General features: G+C 42.1%; 1 protein-coding gene across 3 annotated transcripts in view; it reads right to left on the reverse strand.

Annotated features, from left to right (window-relative positions):
- LOC141757723 (electrogenic sodium bicarbonate cotransporter 1-like) overlaps positions 1 to 20,908 on the reverse strand; it is a 37,769-nt gene that overhangs the window by 14,097 nt on the left and 2,764 nt on the right. For 2 of the 3 annotated variants that reach the window (XM_074618448.1, XM_074618447.1), the window contains exons 2-10: positions 15,773 to 15,846; positions 15,017 to 15,193; positions 7,766 to 7,898; positions 6,139 to 6,299; positions 5,871 to 6,050; positions 4,947 to 5,023; positions 3,258 to 3,415; positions 3,075 to 3,162; positions 1,013 to 1,167 (exon numbers count right to left, since the gene is read on the reverse strand). In XM_074618448.1, the coding sequence (XP_074474549.1) occupies positions 1,013 to 1,167; positions 3,075 to 3,162; positions 3,258 to 3,415; positions 4,947 to 5,023; positions 5,871 to 6,050; positions 6,139 to 6,299; positions 7,766 to 7,898; positions 15,017 to 15,193; positions 15,773 to 15,846 (1,203 nt within the window). Of the gene's footprint in view, positions 1 to 1,012; positions 1,168 to 3,074; positions 3,163 to 3,257; positions 3,416 to 4,946; positions 5,024 to 5,567; positions 5,664 to 5,870; positions 6,051 to 6,138; positions 6,300 to 7,765; positions 7,899 to 15,016; positions 15,194 to 15,772; positions 15,847 to 20,908 lie in introns of all 3 variants that reach the window. The other variant, XM_074618449.1, reaches the window with a different exon arrangement.

The raw sequence follows: 20,908 nt of genomic DNA on the forward strand, positions 1-20,908 counted from the left end.
TGCTATACAGGCATAATTTTAATGTAATATGGAGAGTTGAACTTTGTGACACATGCGCATACGTACACTACATAATATAGCAACTATGCTCAGTCTATATTTTTAGTCTGACTGCAATTTTTCGCATTTTCTTATCACTCACATTATAGACGTTAGCGAGATTAAAGGTACAGTGTGTAGGATTTGGCGGCATCCAGTGGTGTGGTTGCAGATTGCAACCAACAGAGTACTCCTCCGCTCACTCCCCCCTTTGCAAGACTGCAGGAATGTGAGCCATCGAGGACAAAACTGTGGTAACGCCGTTCGCCAATAACACTACTTTAGGAGCAACGGAAGTCAGACGGCGGCTGGCGGTACCACGGTTTTGCTCTCTGCAGCTCACATTACCGCAGTTTACACAAGCATGTTGGAGAGCTACTGTGGCCTCCAGGAAATGTAAAAACATGAAAGGCTCTCTCTAGAGCCAGTGTTTGGTTTGTCCGTTCTGGCTCTTTCTAAGCTAATGAAAACACGATTCTTAGTTTCAGGTGATAATACAATAATGAAAACAGTTATAGATATTATATTGCATTTCTGCTAATAGATCCCCTTGAAATGTTACACACTGGACCTTTTAAAAAAGGAAATTATGTAACATTTGGGGAGAAGAAATAACAATTTCCTTCTTATGAATGAAAATCTCTAAGCAATAAATTGCAGCCTTGCTCAATTCAAGACACTCACTCAAACTTTAGGTAAATATAGCTGAAAACAAGTTCATTCTCTGACTTTAAGTCTCTTCTACACTCATGCTACTGTTAGCTTAGCCTTTCAGCTAAATGCTAAACAGTAGTTTTGCATTTAACATCTTCAAATATTTATTTGTAGCCAAGTTATATAATCTCACTTAAAGAGAAAAAGAAGGAGGTGGTGTGAGGAAGATTTTTTTCATGCCGTCATGTTACACAGTACAATAGATTTCAGTGCAGTGACTTCATTCATTGGATTAGGTCTTGTGTGGATTAGAGCGGACCTCTTGTCTGAGGAGGGCAGAGACTTGGGCGGCTCTATCCTGATGTTAGGGTCCCACTCTCCGGGAGGCAGGACGATGACCTCGTCCAGGAACTCCTCGATACCAGCCAGCAGGTCCTGCCTGTCCTTCGCTTTATAGGCAATATCATGGAACACCTGGCAGAAAACAAACACTAGTAATCAGCCAATCAATGATATAACATGTCCTTCAATTATTTATACAGGGCTTGAGAGGAAAACCACAAAATGTGCAACCAACAATGGCTCAAGAACCTCCTACTCGCTTTTGATTCCTGGGACACAGAGTGCAGCAGGTCATTGAAATGAAAACAACAACCAACAAGAATTTCTAAACTCTTTCACAGTGTACACAAAGAATACGTCATTATGAGTGTGCACCCCGGGGCCACGGGGGTAAAAACAGACAGACTACTTGAGGGCTGATGACTCAAAAACACAAACATCTGATAAACCTGTGACACAGCTGTCACGGCAGAGATCAGAGGGTAAAGTTTAACACGAGGAAATCCTGGAAAAACACTTCCTATCCTGCCGTGTTGACATATGAGATATAGCCAGCTGGGTGGAGTTCAAGGCCTGTGGGAATTTGCGTGTATGGTGCTCTCATGGTTAAGAACGCCATGAGCGGTCCTGTTAGCATTCCTGACAACACAGAGGGGGTTAAGTCAGGAGACACAAGCCTGTTTGCCTTATTGTATTGCATTTATTCTGCCGACACCAAAACAAATCTGACTCTCACAACTTCAACACGCAGCTTAACTATTAAGCTATAAGTTGTTGACTGCCAACAGGACCGGCCGGGCAAACTGCTGTGATGATTAATACAGCAAGATCCAGAGAGATTTGGCACGAGGACAAGTACTGTAGGAGGTGTAATCCTACTTTTCCTCGACTGCCACCGCCGTGAGGTTTTTGGGTTTGAGTGAAGTGTCTCAAAAACTACTGGATGTATTGTCATGAAAATTGGTTTCATGTTCCTCATAGGGTGCATTGTCATAACTCTGGTTATCCAATAAACTGTCTTGTAGCGCCATCATCAAGCCAAAATTTCAATTTGTCCAATATCTTAGTTTATGACCAGATACCTGCAAAACTAATGACATTCCTATCAGCCTCATCTGTCCATCGTGTTTGGCATTAGTTAGCAAATGTTAGTGCACTGAACTACGAAGGTTAACATGCATAAGTGCACTGAGAAGTATGGTAAATTGTAGTGCACTCTAAGTACCCGGATGTTGTACTCAAAACGGTCAAGTATGGAGCGCCGGACACTTTCTGAACCTCAACGGTCGATCGCCATCTTTGCTGCGTAGCGGTGTAGGAGGGGCCACCAACCTATTTCAAATTTATGAAAATAGCAGGCGAGGAAGCTGCAGCGATTGCGATTGAAAAGGTGAACATCATCTATACAAATTTAAGTTATAGATGTAGGTTTTTTTCACAAAGTACCGCTATACTGTAGTCGGATAGAAGCCAATATTTGGTTACTTTATCCGTCGGAATTGAATTACTGCCGATACGGCGTGATGTCTGTGTGAGTATATAGTATGCAAAGTAGATGGAAGTATAGCTACTAACGGAAGTATCCGATTTGACTCACAGAAATGGTATAATGCAGTTTAGAAGTCATTCATTTACAGCCTGTAGACTGAATGGAGAGATAAGAATCGGTATTTCTAGGCTAGCAACTTCTAAAAAACCTTGATGGGTTCATGTCACTGTCCGGAGGAAAGGGATCTAAAAATGCCATTATCTCAGGTTCACAACCAATCAGGGCTTCAATAATCCAATCAGAGCTTAAAGAGGATGATAACTATTGCATTAGAGCCGTGAGGATCAGTTTAGTGTTCTGTATCCGTTACAAACAAAAGCAATTAAACAGACAAAAGTCACTCATCATTTCTGTAAAACTTGGAGCACAAAACATGACACCAAAGATAACCCCTTAATACAAGTACAGCTACCTCACATTAAAACCAGAGTAATGTTAAAAACAGTGAAAGTAAATGGAGAAATATCAACTTAGCATAGTATAAAAGTACCTCATCTGACATCAGGGTGGCAATGGCTCTTCCAATTTCATGGTAGGACTTTGCTTTTCCTTTGGGGCCCAGCAGGATGAAGAGAAATCTAAGGAACAAGAGAATGAGATGTTAGGGCACATTTCACTAAGTCAGATTGTGATCGTTTCAATATAGTAGGTCACGACCTTCAATAAAATCTACCTTGTGGGCACGGGGACCTCGGTCAGAGCCCCCAGCATGACGGCCTCCTTCAGGCGAACAAACGCCACAAAGGGAGTCTCCAGGAAGTCCACCTCTCCAACCAGCACGTTTGATGCCTCCGCATCACGGGGCAATTTCTTCATGAACTTATTCTTCAGCTGAGAGAGCAGAGACGGGAAAAGCAAATGAAAATGTCACGCAATGTAACAATGAATGAAAGTTATTTGTTTCAAGATTACAGACACGCACTCCCTTTCTCCATCACATGCAGTACGATCAAAAATAGATATGACACTTTAAATAAATGTGGTGATAAAATGTGATTAAAATGTGGTTGCAACAAGTCTGACGTGGTGTTTTATTGGTACAGGTGGTCCCCGCCCTTTCCTAGAATTATGTGCTTGACTTTATGCCACCTAATAAACACACTTTACTACAGCTTATGAAATACCAGTCTTACACTAAACTGACATGCAAAGTGCACAATTAACATGTTGTGGATGAAAGAGAAAACCTCAGTTGCAGGGGGATGATTAACTAAGGCCTTGGCGTCATGTCAAATTTTTTGACAAATCTACACTTTCATGAACTGCTGCTGGAGCGTAATTCCAGCTGGTACAGTTTAACTGTGAGCTTTTTTATCTACGTGCCGCGTATCTGTAGAACACACACAGCCAAATTACTACTCCATCATGAGTCATGACTGAGAGAAACTGCATGTGTGGATGATAGAAACTCACAGGACAAAGACAGGAGACAGTGAGCTTTTGTTGTGAGCAGAGAGGGAGAGCGCCCGGGGGTCTTATCTACCAGCTCATGCACACACACACACACACACAGTCCAACACATGACCCTGCATAGCGCCGCTTTGTGAATGGAGACCTTAAAGGGATAGTTTGGGTGTTTTGAAGCGGGGTTGTATGAGGTACTCGTGCTTAGTAGATGTATTACTTAGTAACTCAGTCCGTTGGGACTTGGCTTGGGAATTGAAGGGTCGCCGGTTCAAGTCCCCGCACAGACCAAGTATGGAGTGTGGACTGGAAGCTGGAGAGGTGCCAGTTCGCCTCCTGAAAAAAACTGCTCCCCGGGCACTGTAGTAGCTATCCTCTGTTCCTAATATACTACGATGGGTTAAATGCAGTAGCTTCACTGTGCGACGATAAAATTGGATTTACATTTAGATGACGGTCGGCGTGGCCCCAGACAGGAGCACCGACACCGGAGCAAAGCAATACAGTGCCGTGGACGGGGACGGCAGAAAAATAGATTTTAGCCACCCAAAAAAAAGGCTCCCTTTAAAAATGTGATATCCGTTTAAGTGTACGCTATATTTAGAATATATTCTGACAGCGAACTGAACTGAAAGTGAAACGCATCTATACTGTTTTTGGTCATCTGAGCCTGCTGGCTTTGGAGAGAGCACAGATAAGTTTCACTTTCAGTTCCGTTGTCTGTCGGAAAGGGCTGTCTGATGGCAAGATAAAGCGATGAATATATTCTACCTATAGTGTACACCTAAGTTGCTCCTGTCTGTTTCTCCAAGCTGGGGGCGTGCCAACCGTCATCTACTGTAGGTAATACACCTACCACGGAAAAGTACCTCACATAACCCCACTTCAAAACACCCAAACTATCCCTTTAAGTTTAATCTATTATGAGGTTGCATGAATCTACACAAGACGGATTACCTGATCCTTCTCTGGTTTGTCAGAGAAGTCACTCAGGCTGTTGGAGGTGAGGTTTCTGTGGGCGGTAGTCGGGCTACCTGCAGAGAGGTAACAACGTTGGGATCAAACGAGGCCAGGTGAGACAGCAGAGCTTAAAAATGAGACACTTTTGGCTGAGGACCAAGACGAATCCCAGAAAAGAAAAGCACAAGGAAAGTACATGGAGAGAGAGCCAGAAAACTCAGGACCTACAGCTAAATGTGGCAAGGCTTAAGCTTTAGGACTAATGCCAGATGGTCATTCATTCAGACGCTCCAGAGAGAGACTGCTTCTGCGCGTCAGCAGAAACACGCTTAGACAACTATTGGCAAATGAGTGAGAATGTAAACTTTGGAACTTGATATGGTCCATTTACGGACGATGTCAGAGAACAGAGTCGAAAGCATGTTAGCTTTCTGTTGCCAAATAAATATTTAGTTAAGTACATTGGGGAGTTAATGAGTGAAGCTATTCCATCTAAGTTTGTAGCGCTGAATAAACACACATCCAGCTTTCTTTTAAGGGACTGAAGGGAGAGCTCAACTGGGAATCTCAACGCTGCTACATGGGAGCATGTTCCAACTGTGCTGCGACCTCACTTACAGAGGTATCCCATGCTGGAGCTCCTCGTGACCTCAAATGGCTCCTCTGGGGGTTGTGGGCTTAAATAAGGCACAGGGTGCTCGAGGGGGTTGCGGGCTATAACACACCCCAGATGCACAAGGTCAGAGACAGGATAGCACCCAAAGAGAAGGAAAAAAAGACAAGGAAAATAAGGTTGGGAAGGAAAAGAAAAATCTACAACAGTGGTTAGTGTTCACATCAGAAATGAGAAATCAGAGAGAGAATAAAAGTGGAATGTTTTGGGTTAAGAGGGATTAAAATAAAATGCTGGTTTTGCATTACCATTCTCCTGGTTGGTAAACAGCCTACTTGCACTGGAAACACTCTTGCCAATGTCAGCGAGGGAGCGCAGGTTGGACTTCTTGGTCTGGTGGCGATGCCTCCGTAGCAGCGTGTACATGACCTTCTCCTTCTGCTCGGCCTTCAGTTGACCCGTCTCAATCTGGCTGTCGATGATCGTCTCTGTTAGATTGAAGATCACGACATCGAGTCACCCTCGGATTCTTCAAAATATTTATTGAAGTGTGTGCCCCATATTCTGGTCGCTTACCGACAAGCTGCGGCAGCGTGGTGGCCTCCAGTTCCAGCATGATGGTGCCCTTCTCGATGCACGTTTTGAGCTCCATCAGGCTGTGCAAGGACAGCGTGGCCACATGAGGCTTGCTCCAGCGCTCGCCGCCCGCCTCCACCTTCTCCTCAAACTTGATCCACCTAGAAAGGAGAGGACAAAAAGACACAGACGTAGGCAGAGAGTCGAGATGCATTTACTGCTGTGTTCGACCTTGCTGGTAAACTTTCTGAAAAGGCGCAAGTGAGAAAAAAACGAGTATACACAAACAGGTTCCTGAAGGTAAAAGGTCACTACACACTATATTTAAATGTACATAACAGTGGCTTTATAAGTTTATGAACAAATACAGGCAACAAACAAAAGGAGACAAGATAGGTTCTCTTTTCTTTACATAACAGCCCCACGGTGTTGTGAATTGGTCACGGATCATAAAGGGAAGAATAGGGGATGCAGGACGGCGTGGAAAAAGAAAATAAATCACTAGACTTGAGAAAACTGCATGGCATGCTGGAGTGGCGACAGTCTTTTGTACCACACCATCATGGCTAAATGTTACTACCGTGGATGAAGCTCAGCCTCGAAAGGTAAGGCTCAGGACAACGATTGGTTTTAATAATAACGCCTCACATGTCAGCGCTACAAAAGAGTCATTCTCCCTGAGGCCTGAGGATGGGGTTTCCTCTGGGGATAGAGTATCCCTCTGGCTTTGGTCCACACGTCTTACTAGGAAACGAGCCCGGCCACTGTTGACCCCGAGGAGTTCGTTTATCTTCCCTTTCATGCAACCCCTTCTTTCCCTTCCCAAAAAGATTGCTGTGGTGGTGCCTTTGCTAGCCTATCTGTGGCATAATGAGCCTTTCACTGACTTACTTTAAACTATCTCAATTTGACCACAGCTTCCTCCATCACAAAGAATAAAAAGAGAAGACAATGTGGACTTTACAGAACTATGTAAAAGCCTCTTTGGACATTAACCTTGGGAACCATTAAACAGTTTAAAGAGGACCTATGATGCTTATTTTCAGGTGCATACTTGTATTTTGGGTTTCTACTAGAACATGTTAACATGCTTTAATGTTCAAAAAACGATCCGCTAGGTAGGTATTATGCAAATGTGTTACTTGGTGACATCACCACGTTACGGGAGAAAAGCAGGACTTCAATGACGGCTTTTCAGGAGCAGTGTTTCTGTGGGGGAGAGTTTCTCTCTTTGGAGTGGACTTATAACTTGAAGACCTTTTACATGCACAAAAAACACACTAAAGGAAAGGGAAAAAGGATTATAGGTTCCCTTTAATGATGCCCAAATGTAATGTGCTCCAGAGCTGGCTGTAACATTCAGTCTTGTTCTGTTCATGTGGGAGTTTCGGTCTTTTCCTGCTCTCACAGAGGCAGGTACTACAGATCTCTATCAGATAACCGCAGACTGGGAGTTCACTGGGAGTACAGCCTATTTCCCTACACATACAAAACGCGATTATTCACAAGTGACTGTGTTCCGCTGACTGTGAAACAGGAAATGTATTGACTACACTGCCCATGGCGCTTAATATATTAAAAAAAAGGGTGGGTGGTTGACAGATTGCATGCCTGGCTTAAGGCTCACCTGGCTGTCTCCTTCCACTCCATCTCCTGCCCGTCCACAGACAGCAGCTCGTCCAGCTCGGTGAAGAGCTGAGGGGGCGGCGGACCATCGTCCTCCTCTCCCAGGATAAACCGGATCCTCTCAGCTGGAGAAACTGCAGGGAGAAAGAAGCAAGTTAGGAAGCAGCAAATCAATCCTGCCCGACTTTATTTGATGTCCAAGAAAGCCAAACTTTCAACAAAGATTGCAGCCCTCTGGACGTTGATAAAGGTGATACAATATGCGATTGATGATGCAGCACATATCACGCAACGTCACATTGGCTGTGCATGAATTAACCGGAGGTAACACACAGTTACATAACACATCTTTTAAATAGTTGTTCATGAAGACATGTTTCAGAGCAATTATATAATCAGGGAGTGTTTATACAATGACACATCTGTTAGAATGACACACAAAAGGTGATCACAAGGTGTTTCCGTCAGACGAGATATAGTCGGGCTTTACGCTGCTATTTCCCGGAACATTTTAGTTTCAGCTCTGCAAATAAGTACCTGGAAGTCACACACTCTCAGTACATCTCACTGGCAGAGCAATAACAGTGAATTGTATTTTATATATATATATATACATATAAAAATCAACAATTATCAACTATAACTAGTCATTAATCTGCAAATCAAAAGGCGTACGCATGTTTTTGGGAAAACAGGGATGTAGATGTGTGAAAGGAATGCAGGCGTCTATTGCATGTCTATTTCTGGCCATATTGATCTGCAGAGAAGGTAAAAAAACAGCCTCTCTATACAGCATGACCGACGACTTGAACCCATGAAACAAAGCACAGGTATTTAAGCTGGAAGGAAATACTTTGACGACACACCCTCACGAGGAAGAACTTTCCCTTTGACTTCCTTCTGAGAAAGGTGCGCTATGCAAGATATACATCAAAACAAAACTGACGTGACGGATTAGTCGCTTGGAAATGCTCATCCTTCCCTTTAAAAATTATAGAGGTAGCTATGACCTCGGGATTCACAGATAAAGATAAATGGATATAGTGGGTTGTCTATTGCAAGAAGCACGATTTATCCTTGTTAACACTTCTAGGAAAGTTGTGCAACTGTGCTGTGCCGTGGCAAAGTGGAGGTTAAGTGGTAAATCACAAGAGCTTTTCTTGATACACTGTCCTGGCCAGCACTCCACAGGTGGTACCTCCTCGTAACAGTGCCTGTAACCTCTTAATCCCAGCACTGAGCTTAATTTAGGATGGTTGTTTTTAAACTAGTACAGTTGCTTCTACTTTAGTGAGGGAATCTAAATGTTAAGCCGCATGAAGGTCAAGATCAATGGCTTGGAAACACTGGTAACAGTGTCTCCCCATCTGGTGTATCAGCATTATTGTGTGACGCACACACACACACCGACGTCATCCTCCCGGCGGCCCCAAAACACAAACACAAGAGAAGTTGTTCCTCATGGCCACGGGGCCTTTCTGCCGTCTGGCCCACTTACAGAAACCTGACTTTTAAAACGAGACGCTCATCGACGCCACACGGTGTACACAACACCGCTCACAACACCGCTCACAACACCGCTCACCTCTTAAGTCTCACAACCGGTGTTATCAATGAAAACCAGACCTTTGTTGTGGTTGCACACAACTTTTAAGTGGACTGCTCCACAGGGTTTTGCCAGAGTCAACAGGATTTATGGGGATTATAGATGGAGGGCAAAACAGCGGAAAATCCAACAAGTGGAGGGCTCTGTTTGCACTGTCTAGTGTGTGTTTTGATTCGGGGCTTTTGTTGTCTGACACATGTCAGCCTGAACGCACACATCAAACTCTGACACACCCTCACCTCGACATTTCTACACATGCTGCTGCTTTTAGGGAACTCATTTGAAAGGAGCAGAAGAGTTAACCCCTTAACACCAGTCCACCCCCCTTTTTTAGAGAGGTAGGGGATGTTCAAGGGTAGATAATAAGTCAATAATCTCTTTAAAAAAAACACATTAAGACACCAAGATCTTGAGGAACACCATAGAAAAAGCCGTGCTGTGATTTGGTTTCAAAAACTTTTGACATTTGGAGATTTCTGCAAGAATTGCATTTTTCAGCGATTGGATGGCAAGCACTTCTGTTCTGGAAACTTCTCAGAAACCCCCTTATTGTCAATCTAGCTAGGAAAGCCATCCATCCTCTGAATGCTCTAGGTCTCTAGTTTGTGGCTGTAAAGTTTCATGAGGCTGTGATTATCCTAGAGGTCACCACAGGTCATTTTATACAGTGACGTCAAGTTTTTAAAAAATGGTTTCACTACAATTAAATGGCTACTATGGGGACTAACATCATCACACATGAATACAGTTGGGCTCATTGGATCCACAAGAGTCTCAGCTTTACAGTGATACCCAATTTAAGTAATTACAAGACTGTTTTTGGACCCCAGTATGCAGAAATATTCAAATACATCATTTTGAGAATAGGCGAAAATAACACATTTATACTACATGCAAAAAACTTCATGTTTTTTGCCCAAAACTGCATAGGATTAACATAAAGTAGGTATCTCTGTAAAGGTAAAGGCTTGTGGGTACACATAGAAATCACTTTCATATCTTGACCTATGGTCAAAGGTCAAGGGACCCCTTTGAAAATCACTATGCCAGTTTTTCCTCACCAAAATGATGGCATGACACGCTTGGTATCAATGGATTCCCACCATATCTTGACTCCAGTCGGATTGTTAAGGGACGGTAGAAGGATAAAGACAGGTTAGCAAGAAGCAACATGTCCTCTCACTAAATAAAAAGGACAAAAATGCAATATGAAAATTGTTGCAGGGGATCACTGAAGTGGTTTACTGCTCAACAGGAGACCAATGTTTATCCCAACAGTAGCTGTAGCTTCATCATACAGTAGGGTCTGTCCTCTCACTCAACCATACCAGACTGTTTACAGTTCAGATCTTCAGCAGAGATACCGGATGAGAAAGTAGTGTCTGTTTGTGTGGGGCACTTAAAGTGGACCATAGTTCAGTTTCAAACCCGCTTCTGTGTTTGGCTCCACTTCTGTCGCCGCCCGCCCGCCTGACGATTTACAGTCTGATTCTATGGATGAGCCATTAACACTGTTAATGCCATGTTTGGACCGTACACACATACAATGCTACAGGGTAGACAGAGGACGTTTAAGACCACAAAGATTTGCCCTTTGCTCTTTTTAATCACTGCTTTTATTTACTGGTTTTTAACACATGGTAAAGCCTATTTTGTATACTCATGTATGAATTAAATACTTCAAAAATTAAAAGTACTGAGTATTTTCTCATTTTAAAAACTTGCTCCAGCCCTACAGAAGAGATTTGTAATATTTGAAAAGTCTGATTGGTGATAAGGTTCCATTGCAAAACTCTTATCATATCATATCATGGCACCATCAGATGACTAAGCACACAGGCTGGTGCACACCTGAGCATGAGGTGTAACGAGAGGAGGATTACAGCGTCAGAGCAGCTAGCAGGCAGCGTGAGAGGATTACTCAACTGCTTGTCTGCTGCGTGGAGTTTGTTAACTGACAGCTTAGTGTGATGCCAGCATGATGGAGAGAAGGTGTGATCGTAGGTAAGTAAACACATCCAAGGTGCTGCGGAGGACGAAAAGAGGGATGATGTTCTTAATACTAAACTGATAAGATCCACGTAGATGCCTCGACGCTCTCGTCTCTACTGGTCTGCATCCTATTTGTATAAACCGAAACCTGTGTGTGTAACTGAATAAATGTTGAGTGAACAATCATGTCACAACAGCAGACTGTAACAGCTGCTGCTGCATATATTAAAAAAAACAAAATAATAATGAGGTAAATTCCTGATGCCTCCCCTGCGGTCCCACCCTGATCCGTACCACACAGTGTCAAGTACAATCTAATCTCCCAAATCCAGTTAGAAGCATCCAGTTCTCTCTGACCTTTGATTTTTGCTAATTTTCTCCCACAATTACTGGAGCCAAGCAATCAGTAGGGTTGGGTATCGTTTGGTTTTTTTTCTGATACCGATGCAAAACCAATACTTAAATAAATAAATTAAAAAAATAACGACATTAAAGAGGACCTATTATGCTTTTGTTCCCTTCCCTTTATGGTGTTATATTCTTTTTTATGCATGTAAAAGGTCTGCAAAGTTACAAAGTCCACGCCAAAAGGAGTTACTCTCCCCCACAGAAACACTGCTCCTGAACTGCCTGAAACGCCTCGCTTGAAGTCCTGCCTTTTCTTCCGTAAGGTGGTGATGTCACCAAGCAATACATTCGCATAATACCTGCCTAGCAGCTAATTTGTCGCGCCCTCAAATTTGCCTGATAGGACCTTAAAGAACGGCAAATTTGAACAAGATATTGACTGTTAATACTGCAGTTTAACGTATAAACCCAATTAAATATACTAATTATAAATAAATACACTTACATAATAATATAACCTAACTACAATAATTTAACACTATATAACAAAATACTATTAACGGCAAAATCAACGTTGAGTTGGTATTCTTAGTACTCTATAAACTCCAGCTTCATACTTCAGCAATTCTTTTGCAGAAATATCATATTTGCTCTACTGGTCTATATCAACGTCCTTACTGTCACTCCTGATACGGACTGTGTTTCCTGAGTGGAGCACGGAAAGAGAGGAGAGAGGGATCTTCACTACTTCTTTCCTAAGACCCTTTTTATTTCCCGTTTTTTTTTTTTTTAAGCTAAATCCATTATTTGAGTTCATAGAATTTTTTCTCTCTTTTATTATTTTATTTTCTATTTATTTACTTTTTTTAATTATTTTATTTTATTACTATTTTTTATTTTATTACTATTTTTTATTTTATATTTATTTATTTATTTCCCTTTTGTGTGACCAAGACCAACATGGGTCTGGTATGGGTGGTCCTTTTTCTGTTTTTATTTCATGTCACGGACACCGAGTTATGTCCTACATTTGATTGATGACCTTTGTCATGTCTGCAAAAAAAACAATAAAAAAAGATTTGTAAAGAAACAACATATTTGCTTCCTCTGGCAAAATATGACACCTCTCCTGACTAACTGCATGTCTTGCAGTAAACCCTCTCAACACGTCTGTGTGATGCAAGCCGGAGAGCAAACAGTGGTTTGACTGCAGTAAAAAAATTGTTTTTGAAAGAAAGAAAAAAACTGGATCGAAGCAGAATATTCCGTTGGATAAAAACATGTTGTGAATTTTGGAAATGATTACATCTGTCTTTTTTCAATAAATTCTGTGGCTCCTCCGCTTAACCACTGTCCCCGTTTGGCCTTTAAAAAACTATTTTGGCATGCATTAGAGTTTCCTGGTGCATCTGCTGTCCTACCAGTTTACCCTCTCTAAAGAGTGTTGCACAAAACCTTTGGATTTCTCTTCTGTATGTCCACAGAAAGAGCCTATTGCATAATGCATTCTTGTCTGCACAAGTTCCTAGAAAACCTAAAGCTTCCTTATGGTGTCACGTGTGAATCCTCTGCTATGACTGCGTTACCATTTTACTACATATTTGACTCACTCCAGCTTTATTTAAACGTGTGATGGTCTATTTCAGATATCACTGTAATTACCAGCTCAGTGATATCTTATAATTCTTGATTTGCTTTAGTTTACCTTCAGGTATGTGCTGCTGCTGTAAGTGTCCACACATGCCCTGATGAGTTGGGAGGTAAATCCCAGCCTTTTCCCATCTCCAACACATTTTTTGAGAGACCTTAATGGTTACCTCCACCAGCTCTAAAGCAGGGAGTAAACACTCTCCCATAATGCCTGTTTCCAGGCTGTGCTATTTGAAGGTGAATTCCACTAGTGTGATAATTGTAAGTCTTGCAAATAGCTATTTAACCTGTAATGTTTGCTACTCTTTTAATGACCCACCCAAGAAGAGTCTTCAGAGATAACAGAGATCCCCCGTACAATTATATGGCTCATTTACTGACAGTTGTTCAGTGCTTTCCCACCATGTAAATTAAAAAAAAAAAGTCTCCTCTTACACGGAGGAGACATACGGGTTAAACCTGACCTATATCTAAAAGACCCTTTCGGTATTATAATTCCTCCTGTTCTAGAAAGCGATCTTGGGATTAATGGTTGTTCCATGTCACTTTCCTAAGCTTCTATACGGAGAAGGAGAGACATCTGGTGAGATTTCCTACAGCAGGAAGAAGACTGACAACGATCTTAATGTGCTTCTTAATGTGCATTTTGCATCTCTATCCATGTCGTGAATTATCATTCATTTAGTGCTGCTGGAGTGCTGCAGGAATGAGTCCTAAACCCCGGAAATGAGTTAGCATTTTAGCACTTCCTCTTCCCTCAAGTCAATGGGCTGTTTGCCTGAAATAAGGTCTGTGGTTAACACAAGCTTAAGAGATTCTAATGTTTTGTTCTACGATATAAAATGCATCAGTGCATCTCATGAATTTTGAAGCTTTTACATGTCTTCAAAAAGGGGGTTGCTAACAAGTGGCTAAATGAGACGACTAAACGTCATCACGCCGACTCGTCCACCTTTACAGCTTCATTGTGTGTACTCTCTCTCATGGCCTAATGTTAGCTTTTTACTTCTGGCGATTGCATTCACACTTTGTGAAGATTATCTTGCTGAACAAAACATGCAAGTATCATTGACGTTTGTTTGCCACAGAGTTTATTTTCTGCAGAAATCCAAAACCCAATGGAAAAATGCCATTGGCTTTTTGTCGAGGGAACCAGGGCGATGCCAACTTCCTGGTTGGCCTGCAAAAATACATCATCCCTGCAGCTCTCTATTAGGCCCGCTTGTTGCAGAAATATCCTCATCTAGCTCTATTTTGATATTTTCCCGTTTGTGCTGCCTCTTCTTCTACTTCTTCATCTAACAGTTTTTTTTATCTTCTGAAAATCCTCCCTCACAAATCCCACTAAGTACCATGTTAATCATCGAGGTGACAGATTATACCCCTCTTGTATTTACTTTACACACTTTAAGCCAATCCGGGGTCATTTTCAGATTAGTATTCAGCGTGTTCCTGTTCCCTCGCTCCACTAATTCTGTCAAGTGTTGGTTTCCGCCTGGAGATTTTGTTCTTTTGCTTCCTTGGCTGCCGCCCCGACCCACCCTACCTCCTTATACAGAACTGATATCCTGGAGGCTGCTGGACTTCACCCAACATCTCCAGAGTGATAAAACCATTACTAATGTGTACACACTGGATGCTTTCATCAGAACTCACTGAGCGGTTTGAGGATGTTTGTAGCGGACTCGTCTGCGTAGTCACCATCTGATTTGTATCCTTCCGCGCTGTGTTCAGGTCGTTCCCGCTTCTCCTTGTGGCTAGACTTGCGTCTGTGGCGTCTCCTCCGGTGGTAGCTCTTGGGAACGTGCACACCAATGTACACAGTGTGGTGACCTGACGCAAAAAAACAATACAATAGAGGGAATGTAGGTCAGATTACGCTCACAATTACATGGAAATCACAGTGATATGATAAGCAAACATTTCACGAGGCCGTTTTGACACACTCTAAATTTTTTTTTGTGGTGAACGGTTCAGTGATATTAGTGCTTATTGCACAATCAGGAAGAGTTGCAGTCAGTCAGTCAAATTGTGAAATCAAATAAAGGCCAACTACTTCCTACACAGCAGCTCATGACGACTGACTGTCTCCAGGAAGTCATTAGAGAGACACTCAGAGAGGGAGGGAGAACACTTACAGATACGAGGATTGCCAACAAACTCTGACGTGCTTCTCTTTTGTGCGGTTTATGAAACACGCGAACGTCTCAGTAAAATGCATGTGGGAGTCTCGAGATACATTACGTGGCTTTAGCGGACAGCCAGGGTTGGACAGGAATAGAGCACTTAACATATTCCTGTTCGGAAATGTCAAGCTAAAGTGGACATTATTAATCTTATATAATATGTCAAACTCTGAGCGGAGCACTGGAGGTGACGACTACAGTTTTCACCTGCACGGTGAAAGCTTACCTTCAACTTCCTCTGCATCGCAGACATGTTTGACAAAGGACGCTCCTCTGTCCAAGACTGCCTCATCCTCCACTCTACAGGGACAAAGAGAAGAAATAGTCAATATGGATCACCACATAGGGCAGCATGGAACATACCTGCAGCTATGGGAGTCTAATAAGACATTTGAAATAAACCTAAAAAGTTAACTATATACTTAAAAAAGTTAATGAACAAATGACAACCAAATCTACAAATTAATTAAAATCAATAACTGTTTAAGCAGCATCTTTTTTCAACCTTCAGGCCAAAAACCGATGCAGCGTTTTTATTCAAATCCCACTTTTATAGCCAATAGAGTCAGACACAATCCTGATAATGACTCCTATTCTGCAACAGCCCAGTCGCACAGCAATTTGTGAAATAGTCACGGAATTTAACGTATTGATTCGTGTACATAGACACGAATTTCACACTTTTTAGGGACGAGGTCGGGGTGGATGTGCGGGACTTTTGCCCAGGAGACCGCTGTTCGTGTCCCGTGTGAAACCACAAGTTGATTAATTTGTTATGTCACTTCCGTACTTAAGTTACAGCACTTCCGGAGTTATTTAAACCCAAACAATGATCTTTTCACAAACACAACTAAGTACTTTTGTTGCCTAAGCCTAATCAAGTTGATCTATTCCTAAACCTAACTAAGTAGTTTTATTTTGAAAAGACTGGAGTGGAAATTCATGTCTATGTACACGAATCAAATAGATTAAATTTTGTGACTACTTCATGAACTGCCGTGAGACTGTGTTGTCTGCAACGTCTTATTCAGCTGCTGAATATTAGCCAGACAATCCATTTCTCGCTCGTGTTGCATTCGTCATCCTCTAACTGGCACGACAACAAAAGAAGGCCGACAAACCACAGGATACAGCGAGAGCACTATCAAGATCATCACCACACTCACTGTCAATTAGAAACATGCTGAAGAACTGCATAACAAGGCTTCAAAGTCAGTTAACCTGGCACGCTTTAAAGTGCATTAGCATTTCTGATTTCTCGATGATGCAATCGCCCACACATGCCCTTCCATCCACCCACAATGCTGCACAAAAGCTCATTTTCTTCAGTGAGCGGATGCACAGCACTTTTAACACAGCAAGATTTGCATAATCAGTCATTTTTGATCTTCCAGTGCACACAGAAGGTCGTATGTCAGAGACATCTGACCTTGACCTTTCTCTGATCATCAAGTGTCAATCTCCCTGAAAGGTTGGGAGGAATGTGGCTCCTCCAGTCCAGCAAAGTGTGGACTAATCCAGGCAATGAAACGTGGTTTCAGCAAACCCCAATCTCAGAATACACTTCAGCCAAAAACAGCTACACAAGGCAACAATATACAGGCTTCTAACTACAAAAAGTAAACAACCACGGAGGATAATATTTCATTACACTGGGAATATTTGTCTCATTTCTATCGATCTCGAGACACAGACAGTTTAGATTAGTCGAAGGCAATCGATTCTAACTGGTCTGGGGCTACATAAGCGTGTCAGTATCAAATTAGGAATCCATCTGCCGTGGCTAATCTGACCAACTGCTTTATGGGAAGAGTTTAAACAACAACAAAAAAAATATAAATATTTGATTTTAATTGCGCATCAAGAATGTCAATAAACATTATCAACAGTTTCCACTGGACAATCCCCAACTGGGGATGACACAATTCAAAAAAAATGAGGGGATGGGAGCAGTGTACATAAATGCACTAAATAAACAAAGTCAGGAAGGATACGACTTGTTCCTCCGCTTGCACTGCGAGCTCATCTGAATTTCCCCTGTGGATATGGTATCTGCCCTTGAGAGAGATAGAAGCGCAGCGCTGATAGCGGACGTAATGTTGATCCACCAGCTCCGAGATCAAACAAGTGATGATGAGGAGGAGGAGGAGGAATAGGAGGGGCCGGGCTCAGTGCCAAGTTTACAAGCAATACTAATACAGCGTATTACCTCCTGTATACCCTCCTTTTGTTGCCCATTGTTGCTTACAAAAAAAGGAGAGAGAGGTCAAGTTCCCACACGGCACCATCATATCGTTTGGCTCCAGATTTCTCTCCTTGTTCTGCACTTTTCTTCCCCTCCAGGACAGAGCGTACCGAAAATACCGACAGCTACATGGTGTTACTTCGGTCACACTGTTTTCTTGTGTGAAGAACTTGTACTTGACTGGTTATCGTAAAAACAGCCTCATTAACCGTCTCTGAGAATGTGCTCAGTGGACAGAGAGGAGTCTAATTAATTATTGCACAAAACACTGCACATATACAGGAGCTCTCCAGGAGCACAGCCCCGTTTAGCAGCATTTACCTCTGCAACAGGTATTTGGTGATGGTGTGTGTGTGTGTGTGTGCCTGCAGGGAGGTCATGTATCATAGTGCAAACCACACAGGAGAGCAAAGGGAAGCTCATGTTGCAGGTTTACTGCTAGCTATAGTTATAGCATATGGAGCCACGTTAATCCCTCCACACGGAGGCCTCAGACAGGGAGACCCTCATGATGAGAAACATTCCACAGGTGGAGCACAGACAGGATGCAGGAGAAGATTACGGGTTGAACGGAGCGCCAAATCAAAAAGATTTAAAGCTGGAGTAGGCAGAATGGAGCAAATATGATTTAAAAAAAGTTATTTTTATAAAACGGCCAGTCATTATATCCTGACAGTAGTGCATGAGACAGGTAATCTGAAAAATATCATGTTCCTCTGTGTCCTCCGGTGCTCCTAATGGCATCTGCAGGATTTCACAGACCTTGCCGTCTCTGAGCAGCTGTCAATCACTGGCGAACTCCGATCAAACTAGGCATCGCTGATCAAATATGAATCAATATTCTGTTACTGTAATGCCTATGTCTCGCCTCAAATGCCTTCAGAAACATCTTGTAGTGTACCGTTTAGCTGTGAAATGAGAAAGTTTGCGACCCGGCAGCCGTGTTGAGATCAGTTGAAGAAATACCAAGCACCGCCCACCAGCCGGAGCAAACTTTCTCAACAGAATATTGATTAATATTTGATCAGCGCTGCGTAGTTTGACCGTTTGATCGGAATTCGCGAGTGATTGACAGCTGCCTCTGTTGACTGAACAGCCAATAGGAACGCTCTCTCTGAAATGAGCTGTGATTGAAGGCCCCCCGTCACGGTTGAGGTCCAGAAGTCTAGTTGTTTTCTCTCACAACACTTGAATTACAATATGCTGAAAGGTTATTATGGAATTTTTGCCCAATGATATTCAAAATATTCTGCCTACCGACGCTTTAAAGTGGAACGAAATGTAGAAGAAAGAACGAAGCGATGTTGCTTCAAGGTGAAGAAACTCAAACGTACTCTTCAGCATTTAATATCAAGTTAAAATCAGAAAGCTAAACAGAGGCTAAATGCATATCTTGTATATGAAAACATAAGATCCTATGTCTCCCCATTCACGTCATAAAGAGGAAATCTTCTTGATCCTCTTTTTCATTTCCTGCTATAACTTCCTCCGCCTGATTAATAAAAATCAAAAGCCTGGGTGAGGGTCAGAGCAACCAGCCGCATTCATCTCCCAACTTCTCGCTGCGCTTCTGTTCTCGGTGACCTCACGGAGTCTGGATAAACCTGTCGGTGCGTGAGGAGCCGGGATCAGCTGCTGGGGATCAGGGATCATCCCCATCTCTTTACAGCGTGACGCACCCAATCCCACCAGCCAGGTTCAACACGAGGGAAGGTGGGTGCCCCCAGAACAGCCAGCGCAGCACAGAGATGATTTAGGAGCCTTTAAAGTGAACGTTTGGGTGTCAAACACTCAAAACCAGAGGGCTTGAAAGGTGGCTGTAATAATCCCCTCTGACAGAGAGAACAGATTCAGCAGCATGAGTACTCTAACTCTGTAATCCACTTTGAGGAAGGTACAAACCTTTTATAGCCAATAGGTGAGTGATACTGAAAAGAGAGATCACTTAGTAACTTGTTATTTTAGGGCTGCAACTAACAATAATTTCCATTGTTAATTATTTAGCATCTATGAAAAATAGTGGTGGAAAAGTCTATTTTGAGGTATGACACAATTTAGTATTATTCTACCAATATACAAAGCATCTAAAACTGGCTCCACCATCAGCTAAATTGCATGATTTATGATGTCATAAAGTTTGATTTATGTAAACAGAAATGACCACCAACAGTCAATTTGTCCATTTGTACATGTTAACGTTTATCAGCCTATTTTATCTGTCGTTCGGGATTTATCATGTAATTATTTTTACTGTCAATGTGTCAATGTTTATTTATTCTATTTTCATTTATTTTTTATTTAATTTAACTTTTTGTTATTTGTTCTTTATCCTCTTTGCATCGGTAGTGGATGAGGGTTGGGTGGGAGGGGGCTTTGGAACCAAAATATGGCGGGACAGTCATTTACATTTGTGCACTATTTGTGTGTCTCTGTATACTTGATGTTACTCCCAATAAATTATTACAGAAAGAAAGTAAAACTGGCACCACATTGACGAACGTACTTTTGATACTTTCAGTAGATTTTACTGATAATTAGGGCTGTTAAGTTAATGCAAATTATTTTTAATGCCACTAATTTATTTTATGCATTAACTCAATTTGCAATATTTAGGTTTTAGCGGGCTCCGTTTTAAATCTAATGGTGGAGAAATAACACTCCAAACTTAAGCAAAATTTTGGCAAGAAAAACTGTCATGTCCATTTTCAAAGGGGTCCCTTGACCTCTGACCTCCAGATATGTGAATGTAAATGGGTTCTATGGGTACCCACGAGTCTCCCCTTTACAGACATGCCCACTTTATGATAATCACATGCAGTTTGGGGCAAGTCATAGTCAAGTCAGCACACTGACACACTGACAGCTGTTGTTGTCTGTTGGGCTGCAGTTTGCAATGTTATGATTGGAGCATATTGTTTTATGCTAAATGCAGTACCTGTGAGGGTTTCTGGACAATATCTGTCATTGTTTTGTGTTGTTAATTGATTTCTAATAAGAAATACACACATACATTTGCATAAAGCAGCATATTTGCTCACTCCCATGTTGATAAGAGTACTAAATACTTGACAAATCTCCCTTTAAGGTACATTTTGAACAATGTAGAATTCATTTGCG

Source organism: Sebastes fasciatus, chromosome 19 (genome assembly GCF_043250625.1).
Source record: "Sebastes fasciatus isolate fSebFas1 chromosome 19, fSebFas1.pri, whole genome shotgun sequence".
Taxonomy (NCBI): Eukaryota; Metazoa; Chordata; class Actinopteri; order Perciformes; family Sebastidae; genus Sebastes; species Sebastes fasciatus.